The sequence below is a fragment of the Antechinus flavipes genome, chromosome 5 (genome assembly GCF_016432865.1).
Source record: "Antechinus flavipes isolate AdamAnt ecotype Samford, QLD, Australia chromosome 5, AdamAnt_v2, whole genome shotgun sequence".
In the NCBI taxonomy this organism is placed as follows: domain Eukaryota; kingdom Metazoa; phylum Chordata; class Mammalia; order Dasyuromorphia; family Dasyuridae; genus Antechinus; species Antechinus flavipes.
The window spans coordinates 41,025,853-41,052,066 of record NC_067402.1 but is presented as its reverse complement, the minus strand read 5'-3'; the positions used below and the strand labels follow the sequence as shown (position 1 = coordinate 41,052,066).

The window sequence follows — 26,214 nt, the reverse complement described above, 5'->3', positions numbered from 1 at the left end:
CTAAGAAATCTATTTCTCCAGGTAATTTAGAACTGCCAATGCTTGGCTTAGAAAAGCATATTTTTAGGTCATTAGCTTCACAAATTTGGAGCATCAACACAGCCACAGTCTGTTTCCTTAATACCATTCTCTAATTGTACCACCATGTCCATCCTCCTAAGGTTAGGAAATTAATACTACCCAATTTACGTTATATCTCTACTGACCTTGAATATGAGACAGACATTGCCTCATACAGCATGAAAAATACATAGGCTCCACATTCGAAGAAGATTCTGGTTTTGAACAAATTATAGAATAAATTTTCTCCTATTAATTTTCATTGATTGGAATGAATAGATGTGATCTGCACTTACATGTCACTTTTTATTTGGAGAGCTATGAGAATAATACTATTGCTTATCTCCTTGAATACTACATTGGTATTTCAGATAAGGAAGGTTAATTTTAAAAATGCAAAGGAGGTTAGAAACAATGGGCACTAAAAGACATCTTTCACCATTCTATTAATGTACACAACCATTCTTTTTTTACTCTCTGACTTGTTTTTCAGAACATAAAAAAAAAGGCAAATCTGAAAATGAAGCTATTTAATAGTTCACACATTTGCAATTAATTGTACAAATTTTTATATGAAACATCTTCAGAAACAGTTTTGATTACAGCTAGCTTAATATGTTCTTCAGGATGCAAAAGAGTTTTACAAAATATTTACCTTGAAACAGAATTTTGTAAAGAAAACAGTTTCAACTGTATTTTTTTTGGGGGGGCGGGGGAGATACCTCTTGTGAGAAAGGGATAAAATCAGACACAGAGCTAGGGATGTTATCTGGCCCTAGGTCATTAAAATATGAAATAAAATGTTCACAAGCTGTGCTTTTAAAGAGTTCTCGGCAACTATAACACCACTGCTGCATTGCCCTGAAGCAATTCTGTAATAGTCTTTTATTGCTTTAATTAACTAACTCTTAGGTAGGACAAAGATTTGCCAGATCTCAGCCTGAGAATATGACAGTCTCTGTTGTCACCTTTCCCACATGCTGTCTGCCTGTGAGGCACAATTATCCCCTTATTATATATTATCCTATCCACTAATTATCTGTACTGCAGTATTTAGCATTTTGTTAATATTCTCTTGTTCACTAATTGTTTTAAGTATCCCTAATTGGATAGTAAGTAACCTTGTAGGCAGGACCCGGTCTCAACTATATACAAAGCTTGCATCTCAGCCTAGCTGAGGGCTAGAGCCATGGCAGCCAGTAGCTAGTAGTTGGTAGTCAGTAACTCGCATAACAAAATGTGTTGTGGACATGACCCTTTTAGTCCTGGATCACACAGCCAGTAAACCAGGAGGAAAGCAGGGACAATCTAGGTTTTCTGACAGGAAATCGTCCCTTGCTGCCCTGACACCTCTGTGCTGGCTGTGCTGATGAATATACCCATTCAGCAGGACACAAACGAAGAGGCCATCCCCATCACTTGGGGAGGAATTGTCACAGCTATCCATTTTGTCCTGATCAACTCCTTATGACTCCATGGACCTCTCTGTCCATGAGGTTTTCTTGGTAAAGATACTAGAATGGTTTGCCGTTTCCTTCTCTGGTGGCAAACAGGGCTAAATAACTTATCTAAGCTCACACAGCTAAGAAACTTGAGGCTAGATTTGAACTTAGGTCTTCCTGACTTCCAGCCAGCACTCTCTACTTTGCCATAATCAAAGGAAAGAAGAAAGCAAGAAATGAGACTTGTAGCCAGGAGATGTATTCACTTATTTCAATAAGCAGTTACCTAACATGTGCTGCATAAAACAATGTACAAAGTGTAATGGAAGCCCACAACTTAATTGAGGAACTCAGACCTCTGAATTCAAGAAGCTTTGCTAAGAACTTGGGAGGTAACAGGAAGAAGAAAAGGGAAAGTTCTGCTGAAAATGAGAAATAAAGCAATTTCAATTTTTCAAGGCAGTGACAGGAGTTTATTAGTCATTCCACAAATGTCATCTAAGTTTTGGGGATGGACAATGCATCTGGCTAGTGCTAGAAAATAACAAAACTAAGTTCCTATACTTGAGGAGATAAATGTAATAAGGACAAACCAATATCACAAGTTGGTAAATTCTGTTATCCTATCCATATCTCAGGATTTGAAGGGATGCAACTCCTCCACAATCTGGAAAATTCAATTTTTTGCCCTCCCTTCATACTAGAGAAGTCTAAATTATTATGTCATTAGAAGACAAAATATTACATTATTCAATACTATACACATTTTATCCATTTGCATTTCTAATTTTTTTTCTGTATCATCTGCTGGTGTTTGCATGTTGTCTGTGCATCAGCAAACTCCTTCAAAATTCCCATTTAATCTCCTATACCGACTCATGATATATCAAAACAACGATGGAGAAAGTAATGATGTAGAAGGGATAACTGTAACTTCTTGTTAGAATGTAAGTTCTATGAGGGAAGAGACTGTTTCATTGTACCAATTATCTAGAACAGTACCTGACACATAGTTGGTGCTCAATAAATGCTCATCGATTCATTATTTAAAAGTGCAGCTGACTAAACAGTATGTCCAAAAAAATCATCCCACACTGGTACAAAAATGGATAAGTTTAATATTTGATCGTTTTCCAATTATGGCTTTATTCAGTAAGTAGCATAGGTTATTTCAACTTCACTAAAAGGTTATGAATTTATTTCCTGTTAATAATGCTTTAATTCTCCTATCAATCACAGTTGACAGTCTAAAAACGTATTGACTGATCAATTGCAATAAGTACTAAAGAACTCACAAGAAGTATAGTTTTGGCAGTAAGCTGAAAATGAACATACTACTGCTTTAAAGATCTCAAAAAAAGCTAACATATGATACTAGTGTTTCCAGCTCTCATATTTGCAGAAAAGCTCACCCCCATAGGAAAATCCATTCAGAATATCACTCAGAAATGTAAAAAGAACTCCTTTCTTGAAATTGAGGATCATTCACAGGGCTTTCACAGAAAGGGTTATACATTCAATAGGATTATATACATATTAAAAAACATCAAACAACCATTTTCCAACAGATAAGTGGTCAAAGAATATGAATGAAAAAACAGTTCTCAAAAGAATTACAAAGAATTCAAACCATTTGAAAGAATTTAAAATCACTACTAAGAGAAATGTAAATCAAAACAACCTCTGAGATTTCAGGTTTGGCAAATTGGCAAAGATGACAAAATGTGGCCAGTTAATGTGGGAGGGATTGTAAAATGATAGGCACTTTATCAATACATTATTGGTGAAGCTGTGAAATAGTACAACCATTTTATAAAATAATTTGCAATTATGCAAATAAAGGGTATACTCTTAACTAGAAGAGTTTGTTACTGGCTATACCCCAAGGAAGCCATTAACAAGAAAAAAGACTCCATATACACCAAACTATAATAGTACTTTTTGTGAAAGCAATGAAATGGAAATAAAGGAAATGCCCATCAATTAGAGAATGGCTAAAAAAACTATGGTACATTCATGTAGTGGATGTCTATGCAGTCAGAACATATGACTATGTGTGGGAAATAGTAAAGCATGGAAAGATCTACATAAACTGACAAAAAGTCAGCAAAAATCAAGGAAATAACATACAAATTAATTACAAAAATGTAAATATAAAGAATAAGAGTATGCCAAAAAAATCAAAAGTGAACATAATAAAACCATAAAACTCAAGCATGATTTGAATGAAGAGAGATGAAAGGACACCCTCAATCCAGCTCTTTGTGAAAGTGGGAGATTCATTGCCCATGTTAAAAAACTTTGACAAAGTACCAATCAGTTCTGTGAATTTTTTTTCCTCTTAAAAAAATGCCATTTGTTATACAAAGATGGCTTTCTGGGAAGGGAGGGCATAAATGAGATGATGTTAAAAACAAAACCAAAAAATCCCAGAAGACATCAACAAAAACTTATAAAACAAACAAAAGCATTAGGAAGAAGCAGTATAAAGAATGTCACATGGGGGCCTACGTGACAAGTCCCAGGTCTAAAACACCCTTGCAGAACATACTAACTGGCCTCAGGGGAAACATTTACCAGGACAGATCTTCAGTCTCTTTATCTGTAAGAACAGTAAAACTGGAGGAGATGACTCCAAGGTCTCTTCTAAATCTATACTCATGGCTATGAGAAATCAAAAAAGGCCCCCATAATGTAAAGTGAGACCACAGACAAAAACTGCACACAAAGGCAGACAAGGAAGGCAACAATCTGCATAATGGAAAGAAAAAACCAAGGATAAGGTCATGGATCAATTGAAGCAAACCCAACAAATTGTTGTAAAACGTCAACATTTGAGATCATCTGATTAAGCTGCACAGCAAATACTTTATTACATTCTTGCAGCAGCCTATGTATTTGAAAAGCATAATTATAACATCCTAAAAGATTTCCTCTAAAGCAGTGGCATCAAATAGAAACAGGAGCCAATAAACTATCCACAAGGATCTCTGGAGGTCCCATATTGTTTTACTGTACTTTTATTTATTGTGTTTAATATTTCCCAGTTACATTTTAATCGGGTTCATGCTATATTTGGCAAGTGTTGTAGGCTGTCCCAGGCTACATATTTGACACCTTTGCTCTAACACAGGAGCCCTTCACCTCTTTTTGTGTATTAGATGTCCATTCTGTCAGTTTGGTAACTGTACAGTTCCTTAGTCTGAATGTTTTTAAATATGTAAAATACATAGCATTAGAAAGAAATCATGCTATGATGCAGTTATCAAAATATATACTTAAAAAAATGTTTGCATCCAAGTTAAAAATGTATCTGCTTAAAGACTAGTCTCTAACTTCATTCTTTTCTCTCTATGGACCACTTCTTGGGTTAGTCTTTTCTTCCCTTTTCCCATCCAGCAGACATGCTAGCTATTACAATCTTATTTTCAGATCTCTATTTCCTCTCTACCAAATATCTATCTTCTTTTCCTAAAATCCAGCCTCATGTCACCCAAATCATTCAAATATTCTTTAGTCTTTCAATGCAACATGGCCCTACAACACCTGCAGCATGGTGTCCTTAGGTCACCTTCCTTTTGTTTACTACTTTTATTTATGCTGTATTCACCTCATTTGCACATTTTCCTTTGCATAGTGTCTCCTCTGTCAGACTTTAACATCCTCAACTTTTGCCATTCTTTGTATCCCCACTGTTTAGTACAGTGTCTGGCACATGATAATAAATGCTTATCCACTGACTGGCTGATCTACTTCTACGCACTCATTTTATAGAAGAGGAAACTAAACTACAGTGAAATTAAGTAACTTGCAGCAAAGGTCACATCATTCCTACTTTGAGGATTGATGCCTGGATTGAATTTCAGGTCATTTGACTCTTGGGAGCACCTGTATGGCCACTTTTGTATGGGAGGAGTTGGGAGAAGGATGGTCATCTCTTTCCTTTTCCAATAAGGGAAAGTCTTAGTATAAAACAACAAAACTAAAAAACAAAAACGATGTCTCAGTGCCTTGTGAATATTAACAAGTCAAAAATCTACCCAGTGGTAAGGGAAGGGTAGATGAGTTCTTAGTAGTCTACATTACAGTGCTTTCCCAGGTGATTAAAAATGTCAAGATGCAAGTACATAGGCGCATGAGGTATTTAACTGGGGAACATTCCATACTGGAAAAGGTTAGGGGAAACGGTCATTTTACTTTGGAGAAAAAAGAGGATTCCTTGAGAGTGAGTTATTAAAACTCTCTTCTTTTTCCATAATAGTTCTTTAAGATCTGTTTTCCTTCAACAAATGTCTTTTAAAACTAATTCTGCCCAGTCTTGATTGCTTAGAAAAATGGATTCCCAGGACCTTGTAGGTATCATGCCCCTAAAAGACACTGCCTGCCTTGGCCACTGCCTATAAAGCTCACTACCTACCCCGAGAAACACTGGCCCCAAGAGTCCTGGCTTGTTGGCTAGTGGCAATGGCCAGGGTTGCAGCACCTGGGCCTCTTCAGTTCCTCCTGGCCCGGTGCTAGGTGAAAACCTCTTCTCTCCCCCCACCCCACTCCCCAATTCCTTCTGCAGCCTTCCGTCCTCAAGCAAGCAAACACTAGGCTTTCAGAAGTGCTGCTGGTGCTCCGCACCAGCTGGGAAGACTTCAGACTCCCACTGGTCACACAGCATGGTCAGAGTCCATTTGCCCCAAGCAAACTCCCCCCACAAGCCTCCCCAGCTTCCACTCAGAGCTCAGGCAGGCCAGTTTGGCCCAGGCCAGCTTCCTACCGTGCAGCATGGCTATCAGGAAGGGCTCTGCCCCTCCTAGTTGTTCCCTCCCACTGCCAGTAGGCTCACAAAAAGAGCAGGAAGTGAGCTGCAATCAAGGAGGTAATCCCCATTTCCTTCCACAAACCATTCTCACCTAAAATCTCAGAGTGAAGCCATAGAAAATCCCCATCCAGCTCATCAGAGTTAGGTGGTGAGGGTCAAAGCATGGGGAGAAGAGACTTAGATAGAGCCTTATCATTTTACCAGAATTCCCCTCTCTAACCGGCTGGTCCCGGGGCCTTGGCTTTAAGACCCTCCCATTCCACTCAAAGACTGCATTGTTGGGCAATTTCCCTTACCCGGAACCTAAGCGAGCTTCTCTGCAGCTCCCACCTCATGCTCCTAGCTACCAGCTCTTCCACAAGAGTGCCCTTCAGTGGAAGATGGCACTGTCCCTTCTCTGCCCCTCCCGCTTGCCCCAGACTCTCTGGTCAGTGTCCTTCCTAAAAGGTGGCATCCCAAGCAGAACGTAAGATCCCGAGGAGATCTGAGAGAAAAAGCCTCCCTAGTTCTGGACACTGTGACTACTCCCCTAGTAATGGCATCAGCTATTTGGCCAATGTGTAAGAACACCATGGACTCTTTTGTTGTAATGAGTTATGTGTGTCATTTACAAATTTGACAAGTTTGTCTTTCTCCAAGTCACCGATTTTTAAAAAGTGCAAGTAGCAGAGGGCCAGGAAGGCAGGGTGGCGGTGGAGAGAGACTGGCTCAGCTCTGGCCTCTGCTACCTGTGTGACTGGGAACAAGCCTCTTCTCTCCGGGCAGCATTTCCTCGTCTGTAAAGCGAGGGGGCAGAAGTAAATGACTTGTGAGGTTGCGACTCGCTCCAAGATCTATGAGCCTATGATCTCTGGGAACTCCACCAGAGACGTCTATCTACCCGACAAACTTTTACTACAACATGCAAAGAATTCTTAGACAATGAAAAACAATCACCGACATAAAAGCTTTCCACTCAATGCTCTTGAGAGATACATCGGTATTGCTACTGTCACGTTATAGACGAGGGAGCCAATTTTGAGAACGGTTAGGTGATCGGCTCATGATCACAAAGCCAACAAATGTCAGACTGGTTCAGAGATTTGTGAATCCCGAATCCGAGGTGAAGGGGGGAAGCCTTATCTGGAGGGGAAGGAGGAAGTGGGGCAAGGGGAGCAGAAAAGCAGGACAGAAACGGGGGGGGGGGTAAGATGAAGGGCAGAAAAGAGCAGGGAGGTGACAGGTGAGAGGATGGGAAAGAAGCAGAAAAGGGGAGCAAAGGGAGGGGCAGGGAAGAGGGGATCGAGGGAAAAACAAGCAAAGGGTGATGGGAGGAAGAGCAAAAAGAGGGGCAAGGGACGCGGATGGAGTGGGGGAGGGGGAAAGGGGAACAAAGGGAAAATCAGGGTAAATAGGGGAGCGGGAACGGGGAGCAAGGGGAGGGGCAGGGAGAAAGGAGGGCAAAGGGAGGGGCAGGGGGTAATAGGGGAGCAGGGTGGGGGCTATCATGGGGAGGGGCAAGGGGAGGGGCAGTAGGTGACCGGGGGTACTGAAAAGAAGTGTGTCCGGTGGGAAAGCAACCAGAGCGGGACAGAAACATCCAGAGAACGGGGAGAAGAGCAGCTCCAGGGATGAGTGGGACTACCGGAGCCCTGGTGCCGGCCTGGCCCGGCTGACTTAACCCAGCTCAGAGCGGAGAGAGGGCGCCAAGGAAGAGCCGTCCCGGCCGGCCGGCAGGTGCCGGGGCCGCACTCCTGCCCTCCGTCTGCCCTCGGTCCGTCCCCAATTGCCCCCCAGCTCCGCTGCCGCCGACCCCTCGCCCTCCCGCCCCTACGCGAGGAGTCGCGGCCGCTCCCGGGCTCGGGGGCCGCGGCTCCCGAGACTCACCCAGACTCCGGGGCGGGGCGCAGGAGCAGCCCATCGGGCTCTCAGGCGGGCGGCGGCGGCAGCGGCAGCGGCGGCAGGAGCGGCCGCCGCTCGCTGATGACGCGGCGGGGAGCGGCCCCCGGGGGCCCGGCGCGGACGGATGACGCCACAGTCGTGCAGGGAGCGCGACGTCCGGAGCGGCGCCGAGGCGGAGGGTTCGGAGGCGGTGGTGGCGGTCGAAGCGCGGCCGGACGGGGCATCATGGCGTCCGTGGCGCTGAGCGAGGCGGAAAAGGTTTACATTGTGCACGGCGTCCAGGTAACAAGCGAGGAGGCGAGGCGAGGCCGAGACCCCCTCCCGGCCGCGGCCCCGGCGCGCTCCCCCTCAGCCTTCCCAAACGCCCCCAACGCGCGTGCGCCCCTGCCCCACTCCGCGCCGGTTCTGCGCGCGCATCCTGCCGCGCGCTTTAGGGGGCCGAGGATTTGGGGAGGGCGGGTAAGAGTGAGCCGGTGTGGAGGGGACCCTCGGTCTTTTTTCTCTTACGGAGAGAAACTGAGACCCTAGAGGAGGGAAAGCGACTGGTCCCTGCCCAACAGAGTTAATTAAGCTGCTAGTACCATGGTGAGTCTCCAATGAGATGCCTGTTTGTAAAGCTCCTTATAAATGTCAGCACTCCTTAGTGTTACCCAGAATCCTTTAAGCAGCAGAGAATTGGAACCCAGGACTTGGGTCTCTGGGTGCTCGGCTCTTCCCCAGGCGGACCCATCCTTGACCGGCAATCCTGTGCTACATTTGTAGCGGGCGCTTCTCTGGCTCCGCCCTCCGGGACTTCGTTCCGTGGCCCCCGAGGCTGCCTTCGTTAGCGTCTTAGCGCTCCGTCCCACCTGCTCCTGCCACTAGTGGGGAGGAAAGGCCCGTCTTCCTCGCCATCCCCGTCTTTTACCTTCGGGATAGAAGCCCGAGGTACTCTTGGACAGAGTTCCATAGGCGGGTGAGGCGCTGTTAGGGAAAAGAGGTCAGTTGGTACAACTGCCTTGGAAGCTGAGACAGCTGGCTGTCAGTTACCCCCGGGATGTCCGCACGGACCTCTGACCCCCACCTCCTTAAACCCAGAAAATAACCACAAAATGTCCACCTTTCTCCGCTACCCTGGCTCTTCGCCTGCGCTCTTCCAGGCAATCTGGGAGGTGCGGCTACAGTCACTCTGTGGAGTCCCTATTTCCTTTTCTCTCCCCTCTCCTCAATATAATCACACTTAGAGCTGTCCAAAACGTTAGCCGTTGCCTGCCCGACTCATTACGTTTTATTGGCTGGGATCCTTAGTCCTCTCTGTTGTAGATGAATGCAAATTTGGTTTTCTGTTGTTCTCCTCTGCCTTCTCCATTATCTCCATTTTATAGCCGGGGAAACCAAGTGCACAGTAGCAATTTACCCACTGGTTGAATTTTATGCCTGCGGGTAATAGAGGCTCTTCATTCCATTTTTTTAATCTCTAGTTTATCCAACTGAACCCCAGGCAGTCTTCCTGGGAAGCTGGGGTAGTGAAAAGGAAAGTATTAATTAGACTTCGCTAAACCAATCACCTGGCTCTTCTCTTGGCAGGTGCCACATTCAGTCATTTGCCTTCTTTCAAAAAAGGGCTTTTCACTACAGCGGATTTAATTGGGTATGTCTGAGATGGTACCTATTTATGTTGCCCCTTATTTATTTTATTTTCCTTTTGCTGCCACCACAGGAGTTCATTCATTTGGATTTTGGTTTGTTTACCCCTCATTAAGTCACTTCAGCAAATATTTGTTAATTGCCTACTGTGCGCCTAAGTGCTGAAGATACCGAGTCAAATATGAGAGTCCAAGTAGCTTTAATTCTACTAGAGGGAAACCACATATACATGGATAAGGAAAGGAAAAAATGTTTTTAGTGTGTGGGCAGAGGGCACGGAGAGCTAAGGACCGTTCCATCACTCATTGCACTAAAGGCTCCCAAAAGGCCAAGCATCCCCAGCATGGTGTTCAGCTCAGGCAGCATGGAGGTCAGAGGCAGAGCGTCATGTACAGGACACCGCAAGGAGGCCACTCTGGCTAGGATGCAGAATGGCCAAAAGGGACGAATAAGAAATCAGTCTGGAGTGGCAAGGCTGGGGCCAAATTGTGAAGGTCTGTAAATGCCAAGCCGGAAAGGTCCCCAAAAGGGAGCTTGTTTTAATCTTGGAACCTCTTGAGCGGGGGAATGACAACATCTGTATTTTATTTAGCAGTGTCACTTATGGCAGTTGTATAGAGCATGGGTTGGAGAGAGGAGAAGCTGGAGGCAGGGAAACAATGAAGAGGCTTTTGCAAGAGTCCAAAGCAGAGATGACGAAGCTGAGGGGCTATTTGAATTGGCCATTCAGAGGCCGGAGAGCTATAATGGGCCAGATTTGATAACTAAGGAGAGTGAGGAAGATGAGGCTATAAGGGGGGTTCAGAGTCAGTAAGAGCTTAATGAGAGCCCAGAAAGAAAGGGCCAGGCCAGAACAAGTGAGGACATAGGAAGTGTCCAGTCGTTTGTATGTCTTCCTATATTTCTTTGAATTTCTCTTTTTTGGTAATTTCTTATGTCAGACTTTCATGACATTTATAGACTTTTTTCAACTGTTTCCCAGTTGATGGACACTTAGAGATTTCCTTTTTTTTTTTTTTTGGCTACTATACAGAATGTTATCATCACTATTTTGATTGTGTAGGTAACCTTTTTATTTTTTATCTATTGGGGTATACCCCAGTAAGTGATATGATTAGGTGTGACCAGTATAGGAACTTTTTTTATATGACTTCACATTATTTTGAAATGTTGGATCAGGGCCCCTCCATGACCATGCATGTATGTTGGTGATATAGGAAGAAAGGGCAGATGATGCATTAACTCTATAGAGTCAGGACCTGGGTTCAAATTCTGCTTTTGATATTTACTACTTTTATGACCTTAGCCAAGACTTTTAAAAAATTTAGTTTTTGACATAAGATTTTGATTTCCATTTTTTCTCCCTCTCTCCTCTCATCCCTTCCCAAAGACAACATTCATATTAAATATATTTCCACATTAGTCATGTTATGAAAGAACAATTGGAAGAAAAGGGAAAAATCAGAAGAGAAAACACCACCAAAAATAAAATATGTTTCAACCAGTCTTCCCACCCCATAGTTCTTTGGATATGGATAGCATTTTCCATCACGAGTCCTTTGAGAATTGTTTTAAGATCATTACATTGCTAAGAAGAGCAGAAAGCTGATCATCCACACGATGTTGCTGTTATTGCATATAATGTTCTGGTTCTGCACACTCTACTTTTGCATTGATTCGTGTATGTCTTGCAGGCTTTTCTGAAATAAGTCTGCTCATCTTATAGAACAATAGAAACATTCATATACCACAATTTTTTCGGCCATTTGCCAATTTTTGGCCATCCCCTCAATTTCCAATTGTTGGCCACTAGAAAGAGAGCTGCTGTAGAACATTTTTGCACATGTGGGTTCTTTTTCCATTTTTTTATGACCTCTTTGGGATTACAGACCTAATAGAAGTATTGCTGGGTCAGAGAATATGCACAGTTTTATAGCCCATTAGATGTAGTTCCAAATTGCTTCCAGAATGTTTGGGTCAGTTCACAACTCCACCAGCAATGAATTAGTGTCCCAGTTTTCCTGCGTTTTCTCCAACATTTATCATTTTCCTTTTCTGAAAGGTGTCAGAGAGTCCTCAGAGTTGTTTTTTAATTTGCACTTTTCTTAATAATGATTTAGGTCATTTTTATATGATTACAAATAGCTTTAATTTCTTCATCTGAAAACTGTTTAGGCAAGACTCTATGGGCCCAGGAATTTACACTTCTAAAATGAAGAGATTGGATTAAGTGGAGGCAGTTAGGTGGCACAGTGGATAGAGCACCACCCTGAAGTCAGAAGGACCTGAGTTCAAATCTGGCCTCAGACACTTAATGCTTCCTAGCTGTGAGACCCTGGACAAGTCACTTAACCCCAATTGCTTCAGCAAAAAAACAGAGATTGGATTAGGTGGCTTCTCAGGTCCCTCAAGCTTCATTTCCAAAACCCAGTGATATCCTGTAAATGTTAACGAGCTCCAGCATTCACAGGTCCCATTATAGTTAAACCCAGAGTTCAAGCCTACCTACACTACAGCAAGTCATCCTGGGAGGGTGACATAGGCAGGTGGATCAAATTGCTGCCACCGCAGCAGGAGGTGGTAACCTTCTCTCAGGCCTCCACGAAGATAGCCCAGGCTCAGAAAGCTCCTAAAAGGGAAGCAGTCCCCAGACTCTGGCCCCCTTTTTCTAGCCTGAGCCCTGAAGCTCTCAGTCACCTCATTGTTGAAAAGAGCCACATCCATCAGAATTGATCATTGTATAATCTTGTTGCTATGAACAATGTTCTCCTGGTTCAGCTCATTTCATTTAGCATCAGGTCATGTAAATCTTTCCAGGCTTTTTGATATTAGCCTGCTCATCATTCATTATAGAACAATAATCTTCTATTACATTTACATACCAGAACTTATTCTGCCATTCCCCAAGTAATGGGCATTCACTCAAGTTTCTTGCCACTACAAAAAGAGCTAAAGCAGTTTTTTTTAATTGGACCTCTATATGGAAATAACTAGTCCAGTTAAAATTAATACAGGGCAGCTGGGGGGTTGCCACAGTGCACAGGATGCAGCTGGTCCTGGAGTTGGTAAGACTCCTCTTCCTGAATTCAGATCAGACACTTCCTAGCTGTGTGGCCCTGAGCACCCCTCATTTGCCTCAGTTTCTTCATCTGTAAAATGAGCTGGGGAAGGAAATGGCAAAAACCACTCTAGTATCTTTCCCAAGCAAACTCTAAATGGCATCACAAAGTCAGACAAGATTGAAAAATGACTGAACAAAAATTACGCGCACACACACACAAATATTTTTATTCTGTGATTTAGACTGCTTATTAGAGCAATCTCTCCAGTTGATCCAAATCAGAATAGTTTTGCTGCTTTCTAGTTTCATCATTTCCTTTTTCTTCTCTCAGGGAAAGTTTCATTTTCTGTCATGCATGCAATATACTTCAAAATATAGTATCCTTAGAAAGGGAATTTAAGGATGAAACTGAAACTACAATAAATAGGTGAAAAATAGAAAACATGTATAAAGATTTCTGTAATCTCTTTTCTTCATCAGCAAGAGTGAAACCAACCAGTTTGCACTCTTAACTTTACACTTCTCACTGTGGTGCCAGAGAAAACAAAGATGGGGAAATCAGCCAAGCTAAACCAAGTATATATGAGGAGGAGATACTGGAGGTGACATAATGTAGGGAGTATTGAGGGATCAGCTCTCAAGTTCTCAGAAAAAGGTGATAATAGAATTTTTGTTTTCTAAATTATTTTTTGCAAAAAAAAAAAAAAGCACCTTTGGAGGGATGATTTAATTAGCATTAACAAAATAGCAATAACTACTGATACATATGTCTTATTTTGTCATAACGCTATAAAATTATAAGAATAGCCTATACACAGTCATTGAGGACATCCAAGAAAGAGGTATATAAAGAGAACACGCAACCTTTTGCAAACAATATTCTGTAACAAATTGAATTTTAAGAGTCACTGGCTTGGCTCAAACATTTAGAGAATAAATTATCCCAACATGTTTACTGTTTGTCAGCTAGTTTTTCTTTAAAAAAAAAAAAAAAAAAAAAGCATTTGACTCAGTTGTGCAAAATGTTGCCTTAAACCAAAGGTTCTTAAGCTAGGGTCCATAAAATTAGAAAATAGATACATAAATATTTAGGTAACTGTTTTGAAATAATTGGTTTGGTTTCCTTTTTAATCATATGTATCTTATTTTATGTATTTAAAAAATGTTCTTGAGGAGAGGCCCATACATTTCATCAAACTTCTAAAGAGATCAATGACACAGAAGAAATTAAGAACCCATTAAGAACCCTTACCTTTTACAAGTTTACTTCCAGTAAAGGTATCTTCCAGGCATTTCAGAATCAGTAAAGATAACTCAAAACATACAAAGTCAGAAGTAACTTTGTTCAACCCTCATTTAACAAATATCATGTGAGTCGTAAGACAGGAAGGTTTATTTTTGCCAAAGATATTTAGCATCATAAACATATTTAGCAAGAAAATCCAGCTCCAATAGAGATTGAGCCTCTAAAGGTGATGGAGTTTTTCCAGATGTTCCTGTTTAGAAGTAACATTATGCTGATTCCATCAATTCCTGGAACACAGTAGAGTCTCCCAAGTGAGATACATAATCACTCAAACGAGTTTGCTAACTAAGTTGAAAAGGTTAAAGGGAATCAGGGAAAAGGTTGAAGTGTATGAAAAATGATTGTTGTTCAGACTATGATGCAATTGAATGGACTACACTACCTTGTTCTGTTAGGTACAGATAAGCCTCTTGTTGAGGAAAGAGACTGTCTTATGCTTCTTTGTATAACAGGGCCAGAGCTCAGATAAAAACTGGTTTTACTAGTTTTAGTGTTATAGAACTTTCTAATTGTATGGATTTACATTTTTTTAATTTAGTGAAAGAAAATTCATTTTTAGAATTGCTTGTTATTATTTAGAAAACAAGGTTTATATTCAGAATTAGGGGCATATATAGTGAATGCTTAGCTTTACAAAGTCATTCTTTAAAACCAATAATGAATTTACAAAGCACAGCCTCTACTTATTTGGGTATGTTACTGAAACAGTATGATTCTAAAATTAGGGTACTACTTTTAAAGTCAGATCTTAATCTGCACTTCTAGTTAATATTGTAAATCAGGTAATGTGCCTTATGGATGTCAAGAAGGAATATCAAGATGTGTTTTATGAAACTACTTTAATAAAGCAAATTGTGTTCAAAACATTCTGAGGCATACATGCAACATTTGACTTAACCAGAACCCAGGATTTATCACTTTATGTATTTTGTTTGGTTTGCTAGTTGTATGTTGTTTGATATTATTTGTTATTTTCCAAGTTAACGTTTAACTTTTTAATCTTAACTTTGTTGGATTTGTTTTTGTAAAAATTTTAGGTCATCCAAATTGTCTGTGTTCCTCTGTAGCACCTTGTCTGGTTAGAAGCTATTCATAGGGCTGAAGGATAGTTTTTACCTTGTTCCTCTAATTTGTTTCTAATGTGACCTTTTATCTAGGTCTCTCAACATTTGGAGCTTATTTTGGTATGTGATATGGTGTGACGGCTGGTATTTATATCTATTTTGTGCCAGACTGCCTTGAAGTTTTCCCAGCAATTTTTTTCAGATAGTGTGTTCTCATCCCTAGTAGTTGGAGTCCTTGAGGTTTATTGAACACTGAGCTACTACTGTGTTCATTGGTTTGTGGGTTGTTTACCTAATCTATTTCTAGTGATTGGCCTTTCTTATTTCTTAAACAGTACCAAAATTGTTTTATGATTATTGCTTTGTAGCGTAATTTAAAATTTGGTACCAAGAGAGGCCCTCTTCCTTCCAACTTTTTTCATCTTTTCCTTGAAATTCTGGACATTTTGTTTCATTCTGCAAAGTTATCCTTTGGGTTTAATTTTTCTTTTTTTTCTTTCTTTTCTTTTCTTTTTTTTTAAATCTTCAGGGGACAACTAGGTGGTTCAGTGAATAATAGTGCCGGACCTGGCTCAGTGGATATTGGTGCAGGGCCTGGAATCAGGAAGACTCATTTCCTTTCAAATCCAATCTCAAATTACATGTGTGTCCCTGGACAAGTCACTTAATCCTATTTGCTTCAGTTTCCTTATCTGTAGAATGAGCTGGAAAAGAAAATGGCAGTATATTTGCCAAGAAAATCCTAAATAGAGTCACAAAAAATCAGCCCTGACTAAAAAACAAAATCTTTTGGTACTTGTATTGATTTGCCTCTGAAGAAGTGGCACAGTGGATGGAGTGTTGAGCTTTTAGTTCAGATCTAACTGTAGCCACTTAGCTGTGATAGTCTGGGCAAATGACTTAACCCCAGCTTTCTCATCTGTAAAATGGGAAATAACAACCCTTACCTACCAAGTATCTATCTGTCAGAGGTGTTGTGATAATAAAATGAGGTATTTATAAAGTGTTTTACAAACTCATAGCACTATATAAATGCCAACTATTATATAGATAATACAATTATAATTTCATCTAATAATAATAAAATTATTTATACTTTTATCTAAAAATAAAATTTAGTGTATTTTTAAATTATATTATGCCAATCTACTGTGAAATAATATTTCTACAATTATTTAGATCTTTTTTTCCACAAAGTACTTTGTATTCATTTAGTTCATATGGATATGTTGATAGATAGACTCTCAAATCTTTTATACATTCTGTATTTATTTTTAAATGGAATTGATCTTCTCTCTTGAAATGAATTTATTTTATCTCCTGCAAGTTTTCTGAAGTTATTAAGAGCTGAAAGAGGCCTTAGGGGAGGTGTCATTTAGAATAATCCCATAAGGGGTCATGTAACTGAATGTAGGGTCATGAAAAATTTAACAGTAAAAGTTATCAATATTTCTCTAAGATCTAATTCTTTATATAAAAATAAACGAGCACATCTGTCTCTAGTGTGTAAATTTGTTTTTGTCTTTAACAAATGGTAATATATGTATACCAAAGAATTATCTTAAAATCAATTTCTTTATGATTTATTTTCATTGAATGTTTGATTTGTATATCTACTTTATATTCTTATATATCTGGGATCATGTAAAAATTTCTTGGGCAAAAAGGAGTCATAAGTGGAAAAAGTTTTAAGATATCCTGATCTAGAGGGTTAACCTTTTTTTGAGTCTCTCTGAAAAGTCCTTTAAGTGATAATGGGGATCATAATAGATTGTGACTGGCCATTTTTGAACAGCTTACTAGATGAATTATTTTGAATAGCTATTTTTCCTTTTAGTAGAAGTTATGTTACACAGATATCCAGGATATATTAAAAGAAGCCAGGAGAAAGTTGGGAAAAATGAAGTGTTCATAGGCATGGATGAGTATCTCTGCAGATTGGGAGCCATAAATGTTCTGTCTGATTTGGTTGATATGTTGGTTAATTTTGCTGAACTGCTTCCCCCCCCTCCCCCCCGCACTTTTTTTATTCTTTATAACAGAGAGTGCTTTTTAGGAAAGGGCGTTTTTAGAAAATGAAGGTGATGTTAAAAACAATGTGCCAATGAAAACATTTTTTAAAAGAAGGTATGGCGGAATCATCATCTGTATCAGTACAAGGAATAAGTACACCAGTGGAATAAGAGATCCATTAAAGTATTAGGGATGATTTTGACTTGCATTATGCACAGTTTTTAATCCACTTTCCTGTGATGTGAGCAGCATAGTATGATTTCCTTATGTAAAGGAAAAACTCTAGCTTACTTAGTTTCAGAAACTACCTGAAATAATATGTAAAAATATTTTGCAAACCATAAAGTGCCATATGGACCAGGATCTTCCTTAAAATGATCCTCTAGATTTCTGTTTAGCCTTCTATAGATATTTACATACTCATGTCAGTTTATTTTGCTTGGTCCAATGTTGTGGCAAAGCTGATTGTATCATTTCCTGTTGTGGGTTCATTCTATGACCAAGGATATAGTAAAGCCAAATTTGCTTATGAGAGTCATTGCCTCCTAAGAGAGAAAGTTAGGGGTTCATTCTATGACCAAGGATATAGTAAAGCCAAATTTGCTTATGAGAGTCATTGCCTCCTAAGTTCCATAGTCTGACGACCTACACTGTCTGTAAATTAGTACAATTTAGTGATTTTCCTTTCTTGGAGTAATATCTAAACTTTCTCATTTCATTGATTCATTGATAAAAGAGGAGAGGGTTGAAACTAATGAAAGAATTGATTTAGTTGACTTTTTTGTTGACATCTTTAACAAGTTATTTTCATTAGCTTGGTCTAACAAAATTCTTCTGTTAATTGGCTTTTTTTCCCTTATGTAAAGGAAAAACTCTAGCTTACTTAGTTTCAGAAACTACCTGAAATAACATGTAAAAATATTTTGCAAACCATAAAGTGCCAGATGGACCAGGATCTTCCTTAAAATGATCCTCTAGATTTCTGTTTAGCCTTCTATAGATATTTACATACTCATGTCAGTTTATTTTGCTTGGTCCAATGTTGTGGCAAAGCTGATTGTATCATTTCCTGTTGTGGTCATGACACTTAGGAAGATCTCCGGGTGGATGGTCGAGGCTGTGAAGATTATCGTTGTGCTGAAGTGGAAACAGATGTGGTATCCAACACCAGTGGGTCTGCAAGAGTCAAGCTGGTGAGTAAAATGACATCTGTTGATTGAAGGCAGATGGAACTTTGGAGTCATTGCCTTTCCCAGGCATCATCATCAAGGTCTGCTAGGTCTCTGGAGTTATGACTTCATGGTCATAGATCTTCTCAAGATATCTTTCCAGGTTTAGTAAGCACTTCTTCAGATGTTCCACTTAAAAATGTGAGCTCCCTTTTATTTAATATCTTATACTTTGCAAAACATTTTATAGACCTCACATTTAGTACCACAAGCCTGAGACAGGTGCTGCTCTTATCTGTATTTTAGAGCTCAAGTGACTTCTAGGATGGGTCAGCCTTTCTCAGCCTCAATATCATCATCTGTAAGATAGGGTTCAGGTGAAATGTGTGTAGGATCCTTTGCAAACTCTAAAGCACTGCGCAGATAGTTAACTCTAGTAGTATTTTGCTCCTACTCTTATGCTCCAGCCCTTCAATATACTGTACTTTGCTGCCTTTTAATCTTACCCAAAATAGATTCCCTCTCTCTTGACCTGTTGATTTCTACCCTATTCTTTAAAGTTTTAAGTCATGCTACCTCCTTAATGAATCCTTTCCTGATCAGACTCATGAATAAGATTGTTTCCCTTTAGCCTCACATAATCCTTTGTTCTAAGGTGCTTGTCATGTAATAATTGGAAACTACTGTTATTTGCCTGCCATGAAGGGCAGGAACTGGGTCTTAGCTGAATTTCGCAGGTTCTCCATCATGAGCATCATCCTTTAGAGATCATTAATGCTTGTTGAGTGCATGAATAAATATGCTGTTTGCCTTGTGGGCGCTTTCACATTCAGGTAATGTACATTTCAAATATATTTTTACAGGGTCATACTGATATCCTGGTGGGGGTCAAAGCAGAAATGGGAACACCAAAGTTGGAAAGGCCAGATGAAGGCTACCTGGAATTCTTTGTGGACTGGTTAGTACAGTTGGGAAATTTTTAAAAAGATAGCATTTTAAAAAATACTGAAAATGATCATTTTGTAAATGTGTAAAATGAACTATGATTCTGTGCTCTGATAATGTGGCTTGGATTCCAGCCTAGCTTCTCTATGAAACTAGCTATTTGACTTTGGTTGGGCATACCACTTAACATTTCTGGATCTCCGTTTTCTCATCTGTAAAATGAGATTTCTACCTCAGGATTATTGTGAGCCTTAGATGAAATGATGTCTGTGAAAAGTATTGTAAAGTTGTATTTTGTAAAGTTTAAAATGTCGTAGACAGCAGATGATAGTGAATTGGGTGCTGGAGTTAGGTTGAAATCTTGCCCCCAGGCATTTACTAATTTTGTGACTCTGAAAAATTCATTTAGCCTCTTTGGAACAAAGGGGTTGGACTTCTAATATCCTTTCCAACTCTAAATCTGTGATTCTCAGTACAAGAATTAGATATGGACAAGTTTTGACAATTTTTTATTATTTCTCCTTCCTGCTGTTTCCTCCTTACCTCCACTTTAGTAGAAGGTGGGGGGGGAGGAAACCAAAACTTTTAGAATTCTTAAAAGAAATATATATACAGTCCAGCAAACTAGATTCTTACCTTGGCCATGTGTCATTGGATAATTGACATTGTATTTGTTGGCATCAGCCATATACTAAGAATTTTATAATTATTATTATTTATTGATTTTGAGTTCTTCAACTTTCTAATAGAATAGTTGGTGAAATCATGATTTATCATTGCATTAGAGTTCTAAAATTTTTCAAAAAATTTTTCTCCCTACAATGTTATTTGTAACTTGTATTTCTAATTCTGCTCACTTCATTCTACAATCAGATTATAGAGGTTTTCCCACTTTCCTCCAAAACTGCATATTATAATTTCTCATGACACAGTTTTTATTGTTCCATTATACTTATATTCCCCTTCATTATTATTTTACTGTTCCATCACATCCACATACTATAGTTTGTTTAGCTGTTTCCTAATAGGTGGAGACCCTTTGCAGTTTCCAGTTATTGTTTCTTATGAAAAGAACTGCTGTAAATATTTTTGAACATATGAATTCTTTTCCTCTTTCTTTGACCTTTTTGGGGTAAAGGCTCAATAGTGGTATAACTGAGTCAGAGAGTAGGCACAATTTTTGCAATTTTGGGACACAGTTCCAAATTCCTTTCCAGAATGGCTAGACTAATTTGAACAATGCATTCATTAAGTGTGCAAAAGTTTGCAAAATAATTATTTCTATAGACATAAAAGACACTACGATACATTTCATCCTGAGAGAAGAAAATGATATTGAATAATTTAAAATAATTAAAAAGTAAAATAATTATTATTTTACATACAATCTTTCTGAAAGAAATTGACAAGAGAATTATCTGGTTCTTGTGGCAGATTTTTCAGAGACAAGGGGTAGTTAATTGTACTGAACAAATACATTTTTTTACTTAAGTTTTATGGATAGATAGTTCTTCTAAGATTTTATTGGTTAACATATGACTTATGGATGGGATCCATCTCTGTTGCACCCCTGACTCAGGAAGAATGTTCTTAAACCTAAATTGCAGCTATTAGATAATATAAGGGTATAGTGAGAATGATTAGAAGATTTTTTTTTTCTCTTAAATTTAACTGCTTGTCAGCAAATTTGAAAGTTAAATGGTTAAATTCCCAGTGGTATAGAATCTGCAAAAGATGGAAAATTAATTGCTTTACTGACAGCCTGACTTTACTCTTGCTCTTGCCAACTTTAAATGTTAAACACATTGAGCTTGAGGCAAAGAACTGCTATATCTATATCTATATCTATATCTCTATATATCTGCTCACTTCCTTAATTTTCCTCTTGATTTAGGAATAAAAAGGTGACTTGATATGTCTTTTATCCTAAAACCCTCCTTTTTATGCAGAAGACTGACAGATCCAGCCTTGTTTTACACACTGGGAAATAAAAGGACAGAGGAGGGCTTTATGACTGGATCAGTAAATTAACCACATCTACATTCTCTAAACTTTTGGGTCAGGATTCTGGATCTAGCATGAATATAGACCATTGTAAGGGCTACTTCTTGAACTTTTGAAAGTTAACTTTCATTAATTCTCTGTAAGATACTGAAGAACTTCTTGAATGATGAGTTGTTCCCTTAATCAGCGTTCCAGTGAATCACAGTTCTGTTGTTTTTGAACCTTAAAGGAACATTTGAGGCCTAATGGGCTAATATATATTACATCTTCAAAAAGTCAGGAAGAATGAAAAGCTTACAGGAATAACTTCTTCAGTTGCCCCCTATTATATTTATATAATATATAAGTTACATTTATATATTATATATATAGCCACAGGAATCTACTTTAGAAAAATTAATTCTCATACTCATGCAGTCTGATGCCAGAGCAATGTCACTTCATATGGTAACTTTCTGGCCTGAAATATTACTTAGTTCCATGAGTTGGTTTTATACATTTATTAGACTTTTTTCTTTTCAACCTGATATAGACATCAATTTAGATTCTCTTAATTGGAACTGTACTTCCATTTTATAGCTGGCCTTACTATTCCCCTGTTACTAGTATTTATTTAGTACAAAATTTTTATGGATATACAAAGGAGTAAATCGAGCACATTTATTGGTATATAATTGTACATTTATTTGATCATCATTATTATGTATAGGAGCCTAAATATGGCCATATAATTTTGCTAATAGGATGAAGACATCAGAATTGTATTTATTAGTATAGAAAGTAATTGGTAAGCAATGGTTTATAATTTAGTTTTCTATTAAAAATATTTTTCTGCCAATAGGCAGATAATAGATCCCATAAAACAAGCTTTTATTTTTATTTATTAGATTTATGTAGCAGTTTTCCAAAAGAAGAAAGGGAACATAATCATAGATTTTCAAATGATGAGCTTTTGTTAAGTGGGAAGAAAATGAACAGGAAAAGTTGGATAACGAAAAGGGATAGTAAAATCGGAAAAGGAAAGTACAGATGAGGGAGAAGTAAAGCTACACTTTTCTACACTATTACTATTTTCAACAGACTGGCCTTATATCCATTCCTTTCAATGTTTCTGTTGTTGAGGAAATAATACTACTATATTACTAATTATATAAGCATAAAAAACACAATTTTGAAGATAATGTTTTATATGATAGTGTGCTTCGTGGAATTTGAAAACATAATGTTCTAATTTTCACAGACTTTGCCTGTGCATTAGACAAATTGTTTATTTTTTTGAAATTGAGAAGGCAACATGATATATAGTAGATAAATGCTCTGGATTTGGAATCAGGAAATCTGAATTCAAATCCCATTGAACCTAATAACTGTGTGACTTGGACAAATCACTTAACCTGTTGGGCTTCCATTTCCTCTTCTGTTTAGAGAAGGGATTGAACCAGGTCTTCTCTTGGATCCCTTCTAGCTGTCAACTTATAATCATATTATTGTGCCACTCTGAGTTAGGATTCAGTGTGTAAAATTTATATTTCTCTGACCACTGAGTTGTAAAGTTTTAAGGGGAAACTTGTTTGAGTACAGAAAGCTAAGATATAATTCTTGGAATTGTTGAATATTGCTTGTATTTATTTCAGTAATTTGGGCCATAATTGTATTTTATTTAATTTTTTAAATTTAAATTCTTACTGCTTTTTTTTTTTTACATTATTTTTATTTCACTACACATTCTTCTTTCAGAGAATTATCTTTTTTAACAAATAAAGAGAAAAAGGAGTGGGAGAACCAGTACAAAACAACCAACCAACACATTACCCATGTCTCACTTATTGTGCAATGTTCCACAGTTATAATTCCTTATTTCTGTAAAGAAGGAAGAGAAATGCATTGTCACATCTCTGTGAAGCCATGCTTGGTCATTATAATTATGCAATGTTTAGTTTTATGGTGATTTTGTTCTTTCCATTTATATTGTTGTAGTCATCGAGTCTATTTTCCTGATTCCGCTTGCTTGACTTTTTATATAAATGCATGTTAGTTCAAATAATTATTCAGTATATTCTTCATATTCGTTGTTTTTTACTACTCAGTAATATTCCATTGCATTCATGCACCATGGTTTTAGTTATACCCAAATTAATGGGCATCTACCTTTTTCCAATAAATGTTAATAAATTGGTGTAGATGGTAAAGATCTTTCTGCCTTTACCTCTTTTAGGTATATGCCTAGCAGTGGGATGATTATTTGCATTTTTAATGAAATTTGTGTTCTACTATGTCCAAAAGGCTATCAAACTGTCCATACCTTTTGGCCAGCAATAAGTCTACTAAATCATAAAAGAGATAATAAAAAAGGTAAAAGGACCTACATGTGCAAAAAATGTTTGTAGCAGCCCTGTTTGTGGTGGCAAAGAACTAGAAACTTAGTGGATGCCCATCAGTTGGGGAATGGCTGAATAAGTTATGTATGTGAATGTAATGGAATATTATTATTCTATAAGAAATGATGAACAGGCTGGTTCAGAAAAGCTTGGAGAGGCTCATATGGTCTGATGCTAAATGAAGTGAGCAGAACCAGGAAATCATTGTACATGGCAACAAGATTATACATTGATCAATTCTGATGGACGTGTCTCTTTTCAACATTGAGATAATTCAAGCCAGTTCCAATGATTTTATGATGGAAAGAACCATCTGCATCCAGAGAGAGGGCTGTGGGGACTGAGTGTGGAGCAAAATGTAGTATTTTTTTTGTTGTTGTTAGCTTGCATTTTATTTTCTTTCTCATTTTGATCTGATATTTCTTGTGCAGAATGATAATTGTGAAAATATGTATAGAAGAATTGCACATATTTAACATGTATTGGATTGCCTTCTGTCTGAGAGAGGAGGGTTAAGGAAGCGGGAGGGAGAAGGGTTTGGAGCGTTAAGTTTTATGGGATATTAAGAGACTATGTGCATATATTTTGAGACTAAAAAGCTACTATTATTTACAAAAATAAACCAAAAAAAATACATACCAAAGAATAGTAAAATACCAAACTTAACCAGGATCACACAGCTAGGAAACCTTAAGTGTCTGAGAGTGGATTTGAACTCAGGTCCTCTTGACTTACAGGCTGGTGCTCTATCCACTGCACCACCTAGCTGCCCCAACATATATAATTCTTAAGAATATAGCAATACTATTGATCGCTTTGTGTTTAAATTAAAAATTTTTTTTGTTGACATAGCAAAATAAACTTATTCCCTACTGACTCGATTATTTAGTTATTAATTAATTTCTCTGCAAATCTTGATTATTGAGTTAAGGCAGAAGGCAGGTGAGTGAAATAGCAAGGTTGCTCTATGTTTCTCTTGCAGGTTTTAAGTTCTGGTTCTGGTGGTGGATAATGATTTGGGATGTATAATTATAATATAGCTAAGTTATATTTCAACCTATTTTTAAAGATTCTTCTTGTATTTATCAGTATTACAGTGCAGACAGACAAAGGAATTTTATTTTTTAATTTACATTTTAAACAAGATGTTTGACATTTCATTTAGTTGTTGTAAAATAGATGTGCATCTCGGAGAAATAGCCATAAAGGAAGGGACATAAAAGATAACTCTGTAAGAACAGTTGAATACTATTTCCCTGTCTATATTGTGCATGTGCTTAACAATTGCCAGCCCAGGTTGTATTCTCCATAGATTTTCTTCTATCTCTGTAGGAAGTCATTAAGAGCCCTTAATTGAAGTCTTTGTGTATATTTTGAAATTAGGTTAGGAGAGTTGTTTGCCTCATTGCAGCATCTTCCAGTGAGGTTTCTTGGCTTTCAGGCATTGCTTCCACTAACTAGAATTAAGCCCCGGTCTCATGTTTTGTCTCTTGATGTAGCTCAGCCAACGCCACTCCTGAATTTGAAGGCCGAGGAGGGGATGACCTGGGCACCGAGATTGCCAACACACTCTACCGGATATTTAACAACAAGGGCAGCATAGACCTGACATCCCTCTGCATCAGTCCAAGGGAACATTGCTGGATCCTCTATGTGGATGTGTTGGTGAGTCCTGGTCTGTAGGAAGCTGCCTGGCTGGCACCCTTCCTTAGGCCCCTTTTCCTGTTCTCTTGTGCTTCTGGGCTTTAAAATTATTATGACCAGGATTAAAGAACATGCAGTCATGCTAATAACATATTTTTTTAATGAGAATCAAATGAGACAATGTGGGTTAAGCACTTTGTAACTTTAAAGTGCTGTATGGATTATTTCTCTGTCAGAGTATAATAAGGTTCATGAAAGCATATCTTATCTAAATTTTATATCACATAGTGCTTTTATTACAACACTGTTCTAAACTCAAAAACCTCTTATTAAATGTTTATTGAATTAAATTGATTTCTTGTTTCCTATGAAACTGACTTCAAAAGACCAAAGACCTTACTTTAGCTTAAAAAAAAAATCTGAAGACCTAAGTAAACAGATTCCCAAAGTTTTAGTGAGATAAAGGTAATCTTGTATCAATGAATATAAATTTATGAGAAAGAAATATCACTAATGTAACAATGGACTTTTTATTTTTTTGTTCTAGTGAAACAAATGAATTTTTGTAAATTAAAATTAATGAGAAAATAATTGATTTTTAATAACTGCTTACAGTTGGCTAACATAGCATTTTATTAAGACAATTTAATCTAATGGTTAAAAATACAATTTAAAATCTCCATTTGATTTTTTTCCCTAATGTTAGGTAAATATAGTGCATGCATATATTTATCACTGGTACAAAGAGAAACATGTTAGTCTGTTTATATGTTGTTTTACCAGGTAATTTAGTGAGACCTGGTTCAAAAAT

The 26,214-nt window shown here is 38.2% G+C and overlaps 2 protein-coding genes across 4 annotated transcripts in view; one reads left to right on the top strand and one right to left on the bottom strand.

Annotated features, from left to right (window-relative positions):
• The window catches only part of ZDHHC3 (zinc finger DHHC-type palmitoyltransferase 3), a 75,247-nt gene extending 66,970 nt beyond the window's left edge, over positions 1-8,277 (bottom strand). For both annotated transcript variants that reach the window (XM_051961885.1, XM_051961884.1), the window contains exon 1: positions 8,179-8,277. The gene's annotated coding sequence lies outside the window, so the exon portion shown is untranslated. The remainder of the gene's footprint in view (positions 1-8,178) is intronic.
• EXOSC7 (exosome component 7) overlaps positions 8,257-26,214 on the top strand; it is a 41,307-nt gene continuing 23,349 nt past the window's right edge. Inside the window, exons 1-4 of one of the 2 annotated variants that reach the window (XM_051961882.1) lie at positions 8,257-8,475; positions 18,355-18,456; positions 19,296-19,390; positions 25,259-25,424. In XM_051961882.1, the coding sequence (XP_051817842.1) occupies positions 8,275-8,475; positions 18,355-18,456; positions 19,296-19,390; positions 25,259-25,424 (564 nt within the window). In that variant the 5' untranslated portion in view covers positions 8,257-8,274. Of the gene's footprint in view, positions 8,476-8,670; positions 8,779-18,354; positions 18,457-19,295; positions 19,391-25,258; positions 25,425-26,214 lie in introns of those variants that run through there. The other variant, XM_051961883.1, reaches the window with a different exon arrangement.